Genomic DNA, 12,837 nt, shown 5'->3' on the forward strand with positions numbered 1-12,837 from the left:
GTCATGTATACATAATGGGTAAAAAAAGCAAAGCAAATGTGTTGGTCTACAAGTAGTATAATGTCGCCGTATGTCCTGAATTGTGTCTGTGCGACGTTAATCCCCGCCCCGCACGCCCCCCCCCACAACACACACATTAAAAAAAAAAACTCAACAAAAAACAAACAAGTACAACATTAGAATTCAGCCAAAGTGCGTTAAATTAATAAGAATATGTATTAGTTGATCATGATTATCATACTGTATTGAACTACTACGACTTTGAGACGACCATGACGATGACTACGACGGTGAATATTATAAAGACTGCTACAACAACTGCAATTACTACTAATACTGCAACTGTTGCTACAACAACAATTACTACTACAACAACAACTACTGCTACTACGACTACTACAGCTACTACTATGATTACAACTTCAGCTACGACAACGACTATCACCACAATCTCGACTCTGGCGACGACAACTATGACTACTACTACGACAACATTGACGACTACGACAGCCACTAACCGTTCTACCACGACTACTAATACGACTGCATTGACGACTACGACAGCCACTAACCGTTCTACCACGACTACTAATACGACTGCATTGACGACTACGACAGCCACTAACCGTTCTACCACGACTACTAATACGACTGAGTTGACGACTACGACAGCCACTAACCGTTCTACCACGACTACTAATACGACTGAGTTGACGACTACGACAGCCACTAACCGTTCTACCACGACTACTAATACGACTGCGTTGACGACTACGACAGCCACTAACCGTTCTACCACGACTACTAATACGACTGCGTTGACGACTACGACAGCCACTAACCGTTCTACCACGACTACTAATACGACTGCGTTGACGACTACGACAGCCACTATTGGTTCTACCACGACTACTTCTACGACATTGACGACTACGACAGCCACTAACCGTTCTACCACGACTACTAAAACGACTGCATTGACGACTACGACAGCCACTAACCGTTCTACCACGACTACTAATACGACTGCATTGACGACTACGACAGCCACTAACCGTTCTACCACGACTACTAAAACGACTGCATTGACGACTACGACAGCCACTAACCGTTCTACCACGACTACTAATACGACTGCATTGACGACTACGACAGCCACTAACAGTTCTACCACGACTACTAATACGACTGCGTTGACGACTACGACAGCCACTAACCGTTCTACCACGACTACTAATACGACTGCGTTGACGACTACGACAGCCACTATTGGTTCTACCACGACTACTAATACGACTGCGTTGACGACTACGACAGCCACTATTGGTTCTACCACGACTACTTCTACGACATTGACGACTACGACTGCCACTAACGGTTCTACCACGACTACTACTACAACAACATTGACGACTACGACTGCCACTAACGGTTCTACCACGACTACTACTACTACGACAACATTATCGACTACGACTGCAACTAACAGTTCTACCACGACTACTTCTACGACAACATTGACGACTACGACTGCAACTAAAAGTTCTACCACGACTACTTCTACGACAACATTGACGACTACGACTGCCAATAAAAGTTCTACCACGACTATTACTACGATAACATTGACGAGTATGACTGCCAATAAAAGTTCTACCACTACTACTACTACGACAACATTGACCACTACAACAGCCACTAACAGTTCTACCACGACTACTACTACGAGTTTTCCTACAACTAAAACATCTTAGACCACAAATATCATGGCGGCTGCTCCAACTACGACCACTACGTTATTACTACAACTACGAGGACGAACATGTTGATGCGCTTCCAAGATTAATACGAATTCTTTTAGATTTTAAACAAAAACAAACCGATTGATACTTCTCAAAACCGTTGAATAAACGATTACACAAGTTACATTCGATTCATTACTTTTATGGTTATCGGCGAACGTTTTCGTAAGAGAGTAAACAGGGCGAGTCAGCAAACTGCCCATGCCCTTAATCTTACAATCTGCGACGCAAGAATAAATATTCGGCCTTGACACAGCATTACAAAAAATAAAAATAATGTATTGACAGCGCGTGAATTGTATTGCTAATACACGATTTTTCTTTCGTTAAATCATGCTAGGACCCGGTTCAAAAGTAATTTTTATGCAAAAGTCTAGGAAAAGGTGCAATACATCTCATTTGAATTGCAAAATGCAAACTGTATGCTGCAGAACAACTTCGTGTCATTATTGATATAGGTCAATTTAATAAGCTCAAAACAAAATTGCATTTAGATATTCTATCGTCTTCTTCCTCAGGCTGTTTTACTTGAGTCTGAACAAGTTCTCTATTCTGTATGGCTGATGCTGTGTTCCAACGTTGGACTCCACTTCGGCCTAATAACTGGCGGCCTAGACAAGGGGTCCCGACAATGTCGCTAGGGCTGAGTCGGATTGTTGCATTCTCCACTGCTATGCTGGCTGACTGCCATCTGCCAGCGAGACTTTCATTGTCTGCATTGTGAATCTTGTCGCCCATGGAGGTTCGTAGTGTCATGATGAGCCTTGACTTTCAACCTTATGTTCTTCAACGCTAGAAGAAATTGGTAGCCTCAGCTGTCCTGTTGTTGTGTACAGCCCAATCCTGGAGAAGGATGGGGATAAGCCGAACCACTTCCGCAACTGACGATTGATATTGCGCTCTATTGTCTCCACTACTGACGAGGGTATCTCATAGATCAACAGAGGCCAAAAGACTCTTGGCAGCAAGCTGTGCTGGAATATCCAGGCCTTGAACTTGCCCGGAAGCCAAGTCTTTTCGATCTTTTTTTGTCCGTCTTTTACCATGCGTGTTACATGTACTGTGTTGTTGCGGCCACTTAGACTATCGTCAAACCATGCCTAAACACAAACTAGTAATTGGTTTCTCGATGGTATTTCTCTCTCTCTCCCCCTCCCCCCTCTGTACTGACAGCTTGAACTGCTTACAAACTTGACATTTGTTTACGATAAGCACTCCTGACTTCTTTGGCTTGAACTTTATCCTGGCCTAGGTGAACATTTCTTCCAGTGCAGACAACACCCATCGTGCTTGGATGTGTGTCTCTGTTGTGAGGTCATCCATGGAACCACTGTTGGCTGGGAGTCGGATATTGGAACGGGTTTTCGGACATTTGGTTTCCCGGTCCCCTGCCTTAACGATGAGGTTCATGTCCATGCTGAACAGTATGACAGACACTGTACATCCTGTGACAGTCCCCTTTTCTAACCTCTGCCATGACGTGGTGCAGTTATCAATGGTGAAGCGAAGTCTGATATTGCCGAAGTAGCTCTTCACTATACCTCGGATGTGTTCTGGAACACGGTAGTGTTCCGAAGCCTGGTGTATCATTTAGTGGTCGATAGCCGTAAGCAACGGCCAGGTCTAGCCACAACACTGTCAGGTTTTTCTTCATCCGCTTTGCCTCTCTCAGTAATTGGCTTATCACACTTGCGTGTTCCAAACAGTCAGAGAAACCAGGAATGCCACTTTTCTGCATAAAAGTGTCCACATACTGGGTGTTGACCATGTACGCTGTCAGTCTTTTTTGAAAATCTTGCCTTCTACAGTAAGGAGTGAAATTAATCTGAACTGAGCAGCGAAAATATACGTTGCACAGAAGTCATTAAACTTCAATTAATATATTAATTGTAATAAACTTGCATTCCGCAAAATCAAAGGAGGGATTTGTCAGGGTTTTTTTGTTAAATTTAGCATGGGGGTCTGTGAGGACTTTAAAGTGTGCGTGTGGGGGTAGGGGAAGGGTTACACAAGTTGGAATAAATCTATAATCTCGTCGAAAATCTTTAGATTTTAGCTCACCTGTCACGTAGTGACAAGATGAGCTTTTGTGATCGCCCTTCGTCCGTCGGCGTCGTCCGTCCACAATTTCTAGAGACCATATTTTGCAATTGATTTTACTCAGACTTGCACACAACTTGTATTGGCATAATATCTCGGTTCCTTTTGAAAACTGGCCAGATCTCATGGGTTCCAGAGTTATGGCGCCTTAAAGGGCCAAAATTTGCTATTTTTGCCTTTGCTGCCATATACAGACTTTATTTATGGTTTGATTTGACATAAAGTTGCAAAATATTTTTAACATCAATAGATCTTGGATTCCATGATGAATCCGTCAGATTCAATCATAGGTTGCGGAGTTACGGCCCCTGCTTACACCCTCTCCCCACTTCCCCCACCCCCCACCAAAAATGTTAATTTTACTTTGTGAACAGGATAGAAGTGACATTTTATATTTGATTTTAACCACACTTACACATAACTTAATTCACAATTAAATCTTGGTTCCTTTTTGAAAACCGGCTAGATTCCATCATGGGTTCTAGAGTTATGGTCCCTGAAAGGTGCAAACTTTTCTATTTTGGCCCTTTCAGGTTTCATTTATGCTTTGATTTGACACAAACTTGCACATAATGTTAATTTAGATGATCCATAGGCCAAGTCCTAAACTGGGTTATGTGGGGTCAAAAACTAGGTCATCCAGTCAAATCAAACGAAAAGCTTAATAATACTCTTGAGGCCATATTTATGATCCTATCTTCAGATACTTGGTAAGAATGTTTATCTTGATGATTTCTAGGACAGGTTTGAAACTGGGTCATGTGGGGTCAAAAACTAGGTCACCCACTCAAATCAAAGAAAAAGCTTGTTATCACTCTAGAGGCCATATTTTTTACCCTATCTTCATGAAACTTGGTAAGAATATTTATCTTGATAATTCCGAGGCAAAGTTTGAAACTGGGTCATGTTGAGTCAAAAACTAGGTCACGCGCTCAACTCAAAGGAAAAGCTTGTTTTACATAGACTTACTTGTTTTTGAAGCAATGGCAAAGACATTTGACCAGAAGTATAATATTTCATATGGATTTCAATTCTCATCTTGAATAGTCTTAATCGTGACCTACTGACCTACCTTTTCATTTTTGAAGTTACAGCTTAGAAATTTGGACTACATGTATAATGTTTGATACAGTTTTCAATACCCATCTTGAATAGTCTTAACCCTGACCTACTGACCTACTTTCTTGTTTTTGAAGCTACAGCAAAGAGATTTGGACCACCTGTATAATTTCTAACATATTTCAGTAGTTTTCTTGAATAATTTTTCCATGACCTACTCACCTAGTTTTTTGTTGTTTGTTTTTGAAGTTTTAGCAAAGGAATTTGTTCAAGCAAGCAACTTAACTCAGGTGAGCCATATAGGGCCAATATGGCCCTCTTGTTAAATTTTAAATTCCATATTTCAACTTCTCTTAATTAATCTTTTATTTATTTTTAAGTTCGACTTTTAATGATATTATCATGTAAGCAAATTGCGACAGGTTGTAAGTTCTGTCAGATCATGTTATGAAATGTCCATATAAACATAAACTTTTTAAATTGATGGAAACATCATCAACTTTCTCATTTTTCTTTAACCTACATTTATCGTGCTTAAATATCAATATTGCTAAGAAATAGTTTATCGCCTGTTCATTATGAATCCCGAATCATCTGTTATATTTATTGCGCATTAGTTGAAGTATCTCATTTTGAGCAAGGCAGTTGTGGATTTGCAAATATTTACATATATTTTCCTTTGTTCTGCAGTGGTAATTTATTATAATAAAGACTCTTATTACATACTCGTTTCTATTCCCCGTTAAGTTACACTGGTACCGGAAACGTCAATATTTTTCCATACACTGACGCCTGAATTTCATATTGGGTGCGTGACGTAATTCAGTTTGTTGTTGCACTATTTTTTTCTCTTAAGTTCGATATTGTCAATCCTATTCAGGCTGGTGAACAAATTTATGATATTTACATTATATTTTTACGTGTAGATTCGTATGTAATAAAAAGGTTATTGTATCGGGAAATTTGCACTCGTTCTTCAGCGGAGGAATATTACGCTCCTAAAGTCGCGCAATATTTCCGCTGAAAAACTCGTGCATATTTCCCGATACAAAGCTAATAACCTATAAATGTTGATCGGATAAATTGATGCGGTCAAGTCTTATTGCCCTACGTAGAGTGCGCATGCGCCAAATTTTACTTCATTATAACTTAGGATAGCGCCTTGTGACGTGCTACTATTTTCACGTTTTCACTACTGCTACTACTGCTACAACTGCTACTTCTTCTACTGCTACTGCTACTGCTACAGCCACTGCTGCTACTGGCGATATCACGTTTTTTCTACTGCTACAGTAATTACTGATACAGCTATTACTGCTACTGTTACTGCTACTGCTACTGCTACTGCTACTGCTACTGCTACTACTACTGTTACTGCTGATTTCACGTTTTCCCTACTGCTACTACCATTACTGCAACTACTGCTACTGCTACTGTTACTACTACTGATACTTCTGTTGCTACTACTGCTACTGCCGATTTCACGTTTTTACTACTGCTACTGCTGCTACTACTACTGCCACTACTACTGCTATTACTGCTGCTACTGCTACTACTGCTACTGACGATTTCACGTTTTTACTACTGTTACTACTGCTACTGCTGCTGCTACTACTACTGCTGCTACTGCAACTACTGCTGCTACTGCTACTACTGCTACTGCCGATTCCACCATTTTACTACTGCTACTACAGCTACTGCTACTGCTACTGCTACTACTACTGCTGCTGCTGATGCTGCTGCTGCTGCTGCTACTACTCATGCTGCTATTGCTACTGATACTGCTACTACTGCTGCTACTGCTACTTCTGCTATTGCCGATTTCACGTTTTTACTACTGCTACTACAGCTACTGCTACTGCTACTACAGCTACTGCTACTGCTACTGCTACTACTACTGCTGCTGCTGATGCTGCTGCTGCTGCTGCTACTACTCATGCTGCTATTGCTACTGATACTGCTACTACTGCTGCTACTGCTACTTTTGCTATTGCCGATTTCACGTTTTTACTACTGCTACTACAGCTACTGCTACTGCTACTACAGCTACTACTACTGCTGCTGCTGCTACTGCAACTGCTACTGCTGCTGCTGCTACTGCTCCTGCTGCTACTACTTATGCTGCTATTGCTACTGATACTGCTACTACTGCTGCTACTCCTATTGCCGATTTTACATTTTTACTACTGCTACTACAGCTACTGCTACTGCTACTGCTACTGCTATTGCCGATTTTACGTTTTTACTACTGCTACTACAGCTACTGCTACTGCTACTACTACTCTTGCTGCTATTGCTACTGCTACTGCTACTAATGCTACTGCCGATTTTACGTTTTTACTACTGCTTCTACAGCTATTGCTGCTGATACTGCTACTACTGCTGCTGCTGCTGCTACTAAGGCTACTGCCGATTTCACGTTTTTACTACTGCTACTACTGCTACTGCTACTGCTACTACTACTCATGCTGCTATTGCTACTGCTACTGCTACTAATGCTACTGCCGATTTTACGTTTTTACTACTGCTTCTACAGCTACTGCTACTACTACTGCTACTACTGCTGCTGCTGCTGCTACTACTGCTACTGCCGATTTTACGTTTTTACTACTGCTTCTACAGCTACTGCTACTACTACTGCTACTACTGCTGCTGCTGCTGCTACTAATGCTACTGCCGATTTTACGTTTTTACTACTGCTTCTACAGCTACTGCTACTACTACTGCTACTACTGCTGCTGCTGCTGCTACTACTGCTACTGCCGATTTTACGTTTTTACTACTGCTTCTACAGCTACTGCTACTACTACTGCTACTACTGCTGCTGCTGCTGCTACTAATGCTACTGCCGATTTTACGTTTTTACTACTGCTTCTACAGCTACTGCTACTACTACTGCTACTACTGCTACTGCTGCTGCTACTACTGCTACTGCCGATTTTATGTTTTTACTACTGCTTCTACAGCTACTGCTACTGCTACTAATACTACTACTCATGCTGCTATTGCTACTGATACTGCTACTAATGCTACTGCCGATTTTACGTTTTTACTACTGTTTCTACAGCTACTGCTACTTCTACTGCTACTGCTACTGCTACCGCTACTCATGCTGCTATTGCTACTGAAACATATAAAATAACATACACGATGCATATGATCATTTTTATTATAAAATCAAAATGAGATTATTACATACCACCCTTTATGACAATCACATACAGCTAAAAAGATAAAACAAGACAGTGCGCTTATCGATATAAAGTTGCCAGTAGCAGTAGTAGCAGTAGTAGCAGAAGCAGTAGTAAAAACGTGAAATTGGCAGTTGCAGTAGTAGCAGCAGCAGTAGCAGCAGTAGTATTAGCAGTAGCAGTAGCAGTAGCAGTAGCAGTAGCAGTCGCAGACGCAGACGCAGTAATAGTAGTAGCAGTAGTAGTAGCAGTAGCAGTCGCAGACGCAGACGCAGTAACAGTAGTAGCAGTAGCAGTAGTAAAAACGTGAAATCGACAGTAGCAGTAGCAGTAGTAGATGTAGCAGAAGCAGTAGCAGTAGTAACAAAAATGTGAAATCGGCAGAAGCAGTAGTATCAGTAGTAGCTGTAGCAGTAATAGCAGTAGTAGCAGTATATGTAGTACCAGTAGCAGAGGTAGAAGTAGCTGTAACAAAAATGTGAAATCGACAGAAGCAGTAGTAGCAGTAGTAGCTGTAGCAGTAATAGCAGTAGTAGCAGTATATGTAGTACCAGTAGCAGAGGTAGAAGTAGCTGTAACAAAAATGTGAAATCGACAGAAGCAGTAGTAGCAGTAGTAGCTGTAGCAGTAATAGCAGTAGATGAAGTAGCAGTATTAAAACTGTGAAATCAACAGTAGCAGTAGTAGCAGGAGCAGTAGCAGCAGTAGTAGTACTAGCATTAGCAGTAGTAGCATTAGTAAAAATGTGAAATCGGTAGTAGTAGTTGTAGCAGTAGCAGCCGTAGTAGCAGTATCCGTACCAATAGCAGCATGAGTAGTAGTAGCAGTAGCAGTAGCAGTAGCAGCAGCAGTAGTAGCAGTAGCTGTAGTAACAGTAGTAAAAAAAAAGTAAAATCGGCACTAGCAGTAGCAGCAGTAGTAGCAGTAGCAGTAGCAATAGCAGCATGAGTAGTAGTAGCAGTAGCAGTAGCAGTAGTAAAAGTGTGAAATCGGTAGTAGCAGTAGTAGTAGTAGCAGCAGTAGTAGCAGTATCAGTAGCTGTAGTAGCAGTAGTAAAAACGTGAAATCGGCAGTAGCAGTAGTAGTAGTAGCAGCAGTAGCAGCAGTAGTAGCAGTATCAGTAGCAATGGCAGCATGAGTAGTAGTAGCAGTAGTAGTAGCAGTAGCTGTAGAAGCAGTAGTAAAAACGTAAAATCGGCAGTAGCAGTAGTAGCAGTATCAGTAGCAATAGCAGCATGAGTAGTAGTAGCAGGAGCAGTAGTAGCAGTAGCAGTAGCAGTATCAGTAGCTGTAGTAGCAGTAGTAAAAACGTGAAATCGGCAGTAGCAGTAGTAGTAGTAGCAGCAGTAGCAGCAGTAGTAGCAGTATCAGTAGCAATGGCAGCATGAGTAGTAGCAGCAGGAGCAGTAGCAGCAGTAGCAGTAGCAGTAGCAATAGCTGTAGTAGCAGTAGTAAAAACGTGAAATCGGCAGTAGCAGTAGTAGTAGTAGCAGCAGTAGCAGCAGTAGTAGCAGTATCAGTAGCAATAGCAGGATGAGTAGTAGTAGCAGGAGCAGTAGTAGCAGTAGCAGTTGCAGTAGCAGTAGCTGTAGAAGCAGTAGTAAAAACGTAAAATCGGCAGTAGCATAAAATGAAATGATACAACTTTTTACTGTCGCCTTGGCAAAGTTTCAGCGTTTCAAACTGATTGTATTTAATGATAGTTTAATCGAGAAGGGCCTCAAGCAGTAGGTCGATCAATCGCTCGCTCACCATTACTGCTAATACTCTCTCACGATGAGGACTGTATTCTTGTTCGCTTTGTGTTTCTCTGGAGTTTTCTCGGGAGGTGATATAGAACCAGCTACTAATGACGACGTAAGTTCAAACACTAATGAATTTTGACTATTTCATTAAATACTATATTTAAAGATATCTGTCACTTTTTAAGGAATGATTCACAGTGCATTCTTTGTAAACATTTGGATTCTTATAATTAAATATAGATAAACATATATGTGGCAGTTATAAGAACAGACGATTGGTACTTTAGAAAAGGTAAAAATTGACTTTTAACTCTATTCATGTCATTCCGTTTTATCAGGGTTTATTTTTTGTTTGTTTTTTTTTTTGGAAACCCCCAAATTGCTTTCAAAACGCGTTGTAAACTTTTGGCTTTTTTGTTTAAACGATAATTTAGCTCTACATTTAAAAAAATCTGATAATTTACACGATTATTGACAGGTTTTGATCTTTCACAAACTCCGGTAATTTACTCGAATCTTTTTAGAAATATATTTGGTCGTCTAGAAAATGCGATTATTTACACGATCACTAACTAAACGTATGTCATGTATCGACATATTTTCGCGAGAAATCAACATGTTATCACAACAATTCAATATATTTTACTGAGATAAAGCATTCTTTTAAAAAAAAATGAATTATTTTTTTTTCTCAAGATCCACAAAAGCTGTTATGACATTTTCAAATATTATGACGATATTCATAAAACATTGTATTTTTTAAATTTCAGTATTTACTTTTTCTTACGAAATCACAGTTGAACCTAGATATGCTTTACGTAAAACATCATTTTTGCTATTTAATATAAAAGATTCTTTGTGTTTATTGATGAATTCCATAAAAATGGAGAAGAAAATATTTCATAAAATTGCTTCCCTTTCACAACATCTGACGGACGTCAGTTGTGAAAGTAAGATTGTGGATATTTTACTGTTTTTTTTTCTTAAATTAGCCGCGCCAAGAAAAAACAAAAAAACCCCCCAAAAAAAACAACAACAACAACAAAAAGATAGTGCGTTTGCGACCAGCCTTGATCCCGACCAGCCTGCGGATATGAGCAGTCTGGTCAAGATCCATGCTGTTCGCTAATGGTTTCTCTAATTGCAATAGGCTTTGAAGACGAACAGCGTGGATGCGCAGGCTGGTCTGGAGCAAGGCTGGTCGCAAACGCAGTTATGTTGGTTTTCTCATGGCGCGGCTCAAATATTTTATCTGTTTATTTTTTTTTAATGCACTCTGAAAAGATTTATGAAACTGTGTTATGTGCTAGTAATATGTTATTTGTTCCCAGACAAACAAACTGTGTATGCATTTAATCTTTGTTTCATACAATCTGTCAACGAGTAGCATTAAGAACAGAACAGATAATCTATAATTGAACTTACGTTCCTCTTCCATACATCATGTACATATTATACATACAAATAAAAGTCAATATGTCAACCTAAATATATACAATAATAATATAAATAAATAATAAGTTAAAATTTAGAAATCATATTGAACGTTCAATTTTTGTAATAATCGGTATTATCGGTTTTATGACATATTAAATAAAGAAAGATGAATTCGATTGCTTCAGCGGCAATCGTTGATTAAATTTATCCTCTAACTGATGATGTAATTTTAGAAACTGCAAGCTCATTATTTCGCTTACCCTTTGAACCGTTTATATTACCACCCTTATTTTCCGTTGAAGTCAAAAAAGAAAAAAAATATCAATCTCAAAATAATGCCTCATTTGGTATATCGCATGTTCCCATACAGGGATCGATCCCGATTTTCGTCGCCACGCGTAGGATCCATTCCTTATCAATTTAAAGGTATATTTTAGAATATAAAAACTAGAGAATTACTGGCAAAAACCACATTACCATGTTGAACATCAATGAAAACGGGTAGTTTTTCTTACCTCATCATTCAGGATAGGAAATGCCGGTAATGGAACGTACAATATGCTGTGAATTTAGCGTAGCCGCCGTAAATACGACACGGTGGTGTATACCATATAGTCATATTTGTACCGATGTGCCAAACGTTGCGGTTCGGACAAGTTACGTGAACACTTCTTAGGCACGGACAAAAAGCGTATTCTTCCAAAAAATCTGGAGTCAGACGCTTTGCACACGTGCCGAAGTCAATTTTTTTTTAATTCGATAGTATATATCTCATTCGGTATATCGCATGTCACCGCAGAGCAATGAGAGGGATCGATCCCGATTTTCGCCGCGAAGCGTAGGATCTGTTCCCTAATAACTATCGCTCCAATATTTCAGCACAGTAAACTTGTAGCCACCCTACAAATATCCACATTTAGAGAAAATCATGATAAATCAGCTATAAGGTTTTCGGATAACTCCACTTAACGATTATAAAAGAATGTAGCTTAATTGTTTCAAATATAATTTCCGACTTATTTGTTAGAAAAACTTTTTATATAAAAGAGAGGCGGATGGTTAGAATTTTTTTTTGAATTTCTACAACATTTTGAACTTGTAACTATGAATAACTCCAGACTTTCAATCGCATTTATTGTATTTATTTTAGATACTTTTTGTGGTCCAACAAGCTCTACAAGCGGTCATAGATCTTGGAACTGAGCTATTACCGGTAAGTTTTTGAAAATTAAGAAGTTGTAGAGGTAGAGATTTCAACTTGCATGTAAGTGTATATTCATTTTTCAAACGCGAAATAAGAGTAAGACAGGGGAACCATTTATCTCCCCTGCTCTTCAGTCTTTATCTGAATGACCTGGACCATTGCATGCCGGTGTCTCACGATAATCCTGGAATTTAAATCGGCAATGCGAACGTAGGTTTTTTAACTTAAAATCTTAGTACTGAAAAATTTAGATGGATGAATCATATATATGATATCCTTAACAGTACAGTATACTCTTA

At 39.6% G+C, this 12,837-nt stretch overlaps 1 protein-coding gene across 1 annotated transcript; it reads right to left on the bottom strand.

Moving 5' to 3' along the window:
* Positions 1–253: 253 nt before the first annotated feature.
* Positions 254–2,558, bottom strand: LOC128557379 (uncharacterized). Its single transcript, XM_053544702.1, has 2 exons — positions 2,291–2,558; positions 254–1,740 (listed from the first exon to the last, which is right to left on the bottom strand). Exons 1-2 carry the CDS (start codon positions 2,556–2,558, stop codon positions 254–256), a joined length of 1,755 nt encoding a protein of 584 aa, XP_053400677.1.
* Between the last annotated feature and the right edge of the window lie 10,279 nt (positions 2,559–12,837).

This window comes from Mercenaria mercenaria, chromosome 5 (assembly GCF_021730395.1).
Source record: "Mercenaria mercenaria strain notata chromosome 5, MADL_Memer_1, whole genome shotgun sequence".
In the NCBI taxonomy this organism is placed as follows: Eukaryota; Metazoa; Mollusca; class Bivalvia; order Venerida; family Veneridae; genus Mercenaria; species Mercenaria mercenaria.

Bases quoted from the DNA above. Each gene is read 5' to 3' on its own strand.
- LOC128557379 (XM_053544702.1), bottom strand. From the start codon at position 2,558: ATGACACTACGAACCTCCATGGGCGACAAGATTCACAATGCAGACAAT. The intron at 1,741-2,290 runs GCAATTTTGTTT...AAGATGTTTTAG, and splicing joins AGACGATAGAATATCTAAAT to TTGTAGGAAAACTCGTAGTA.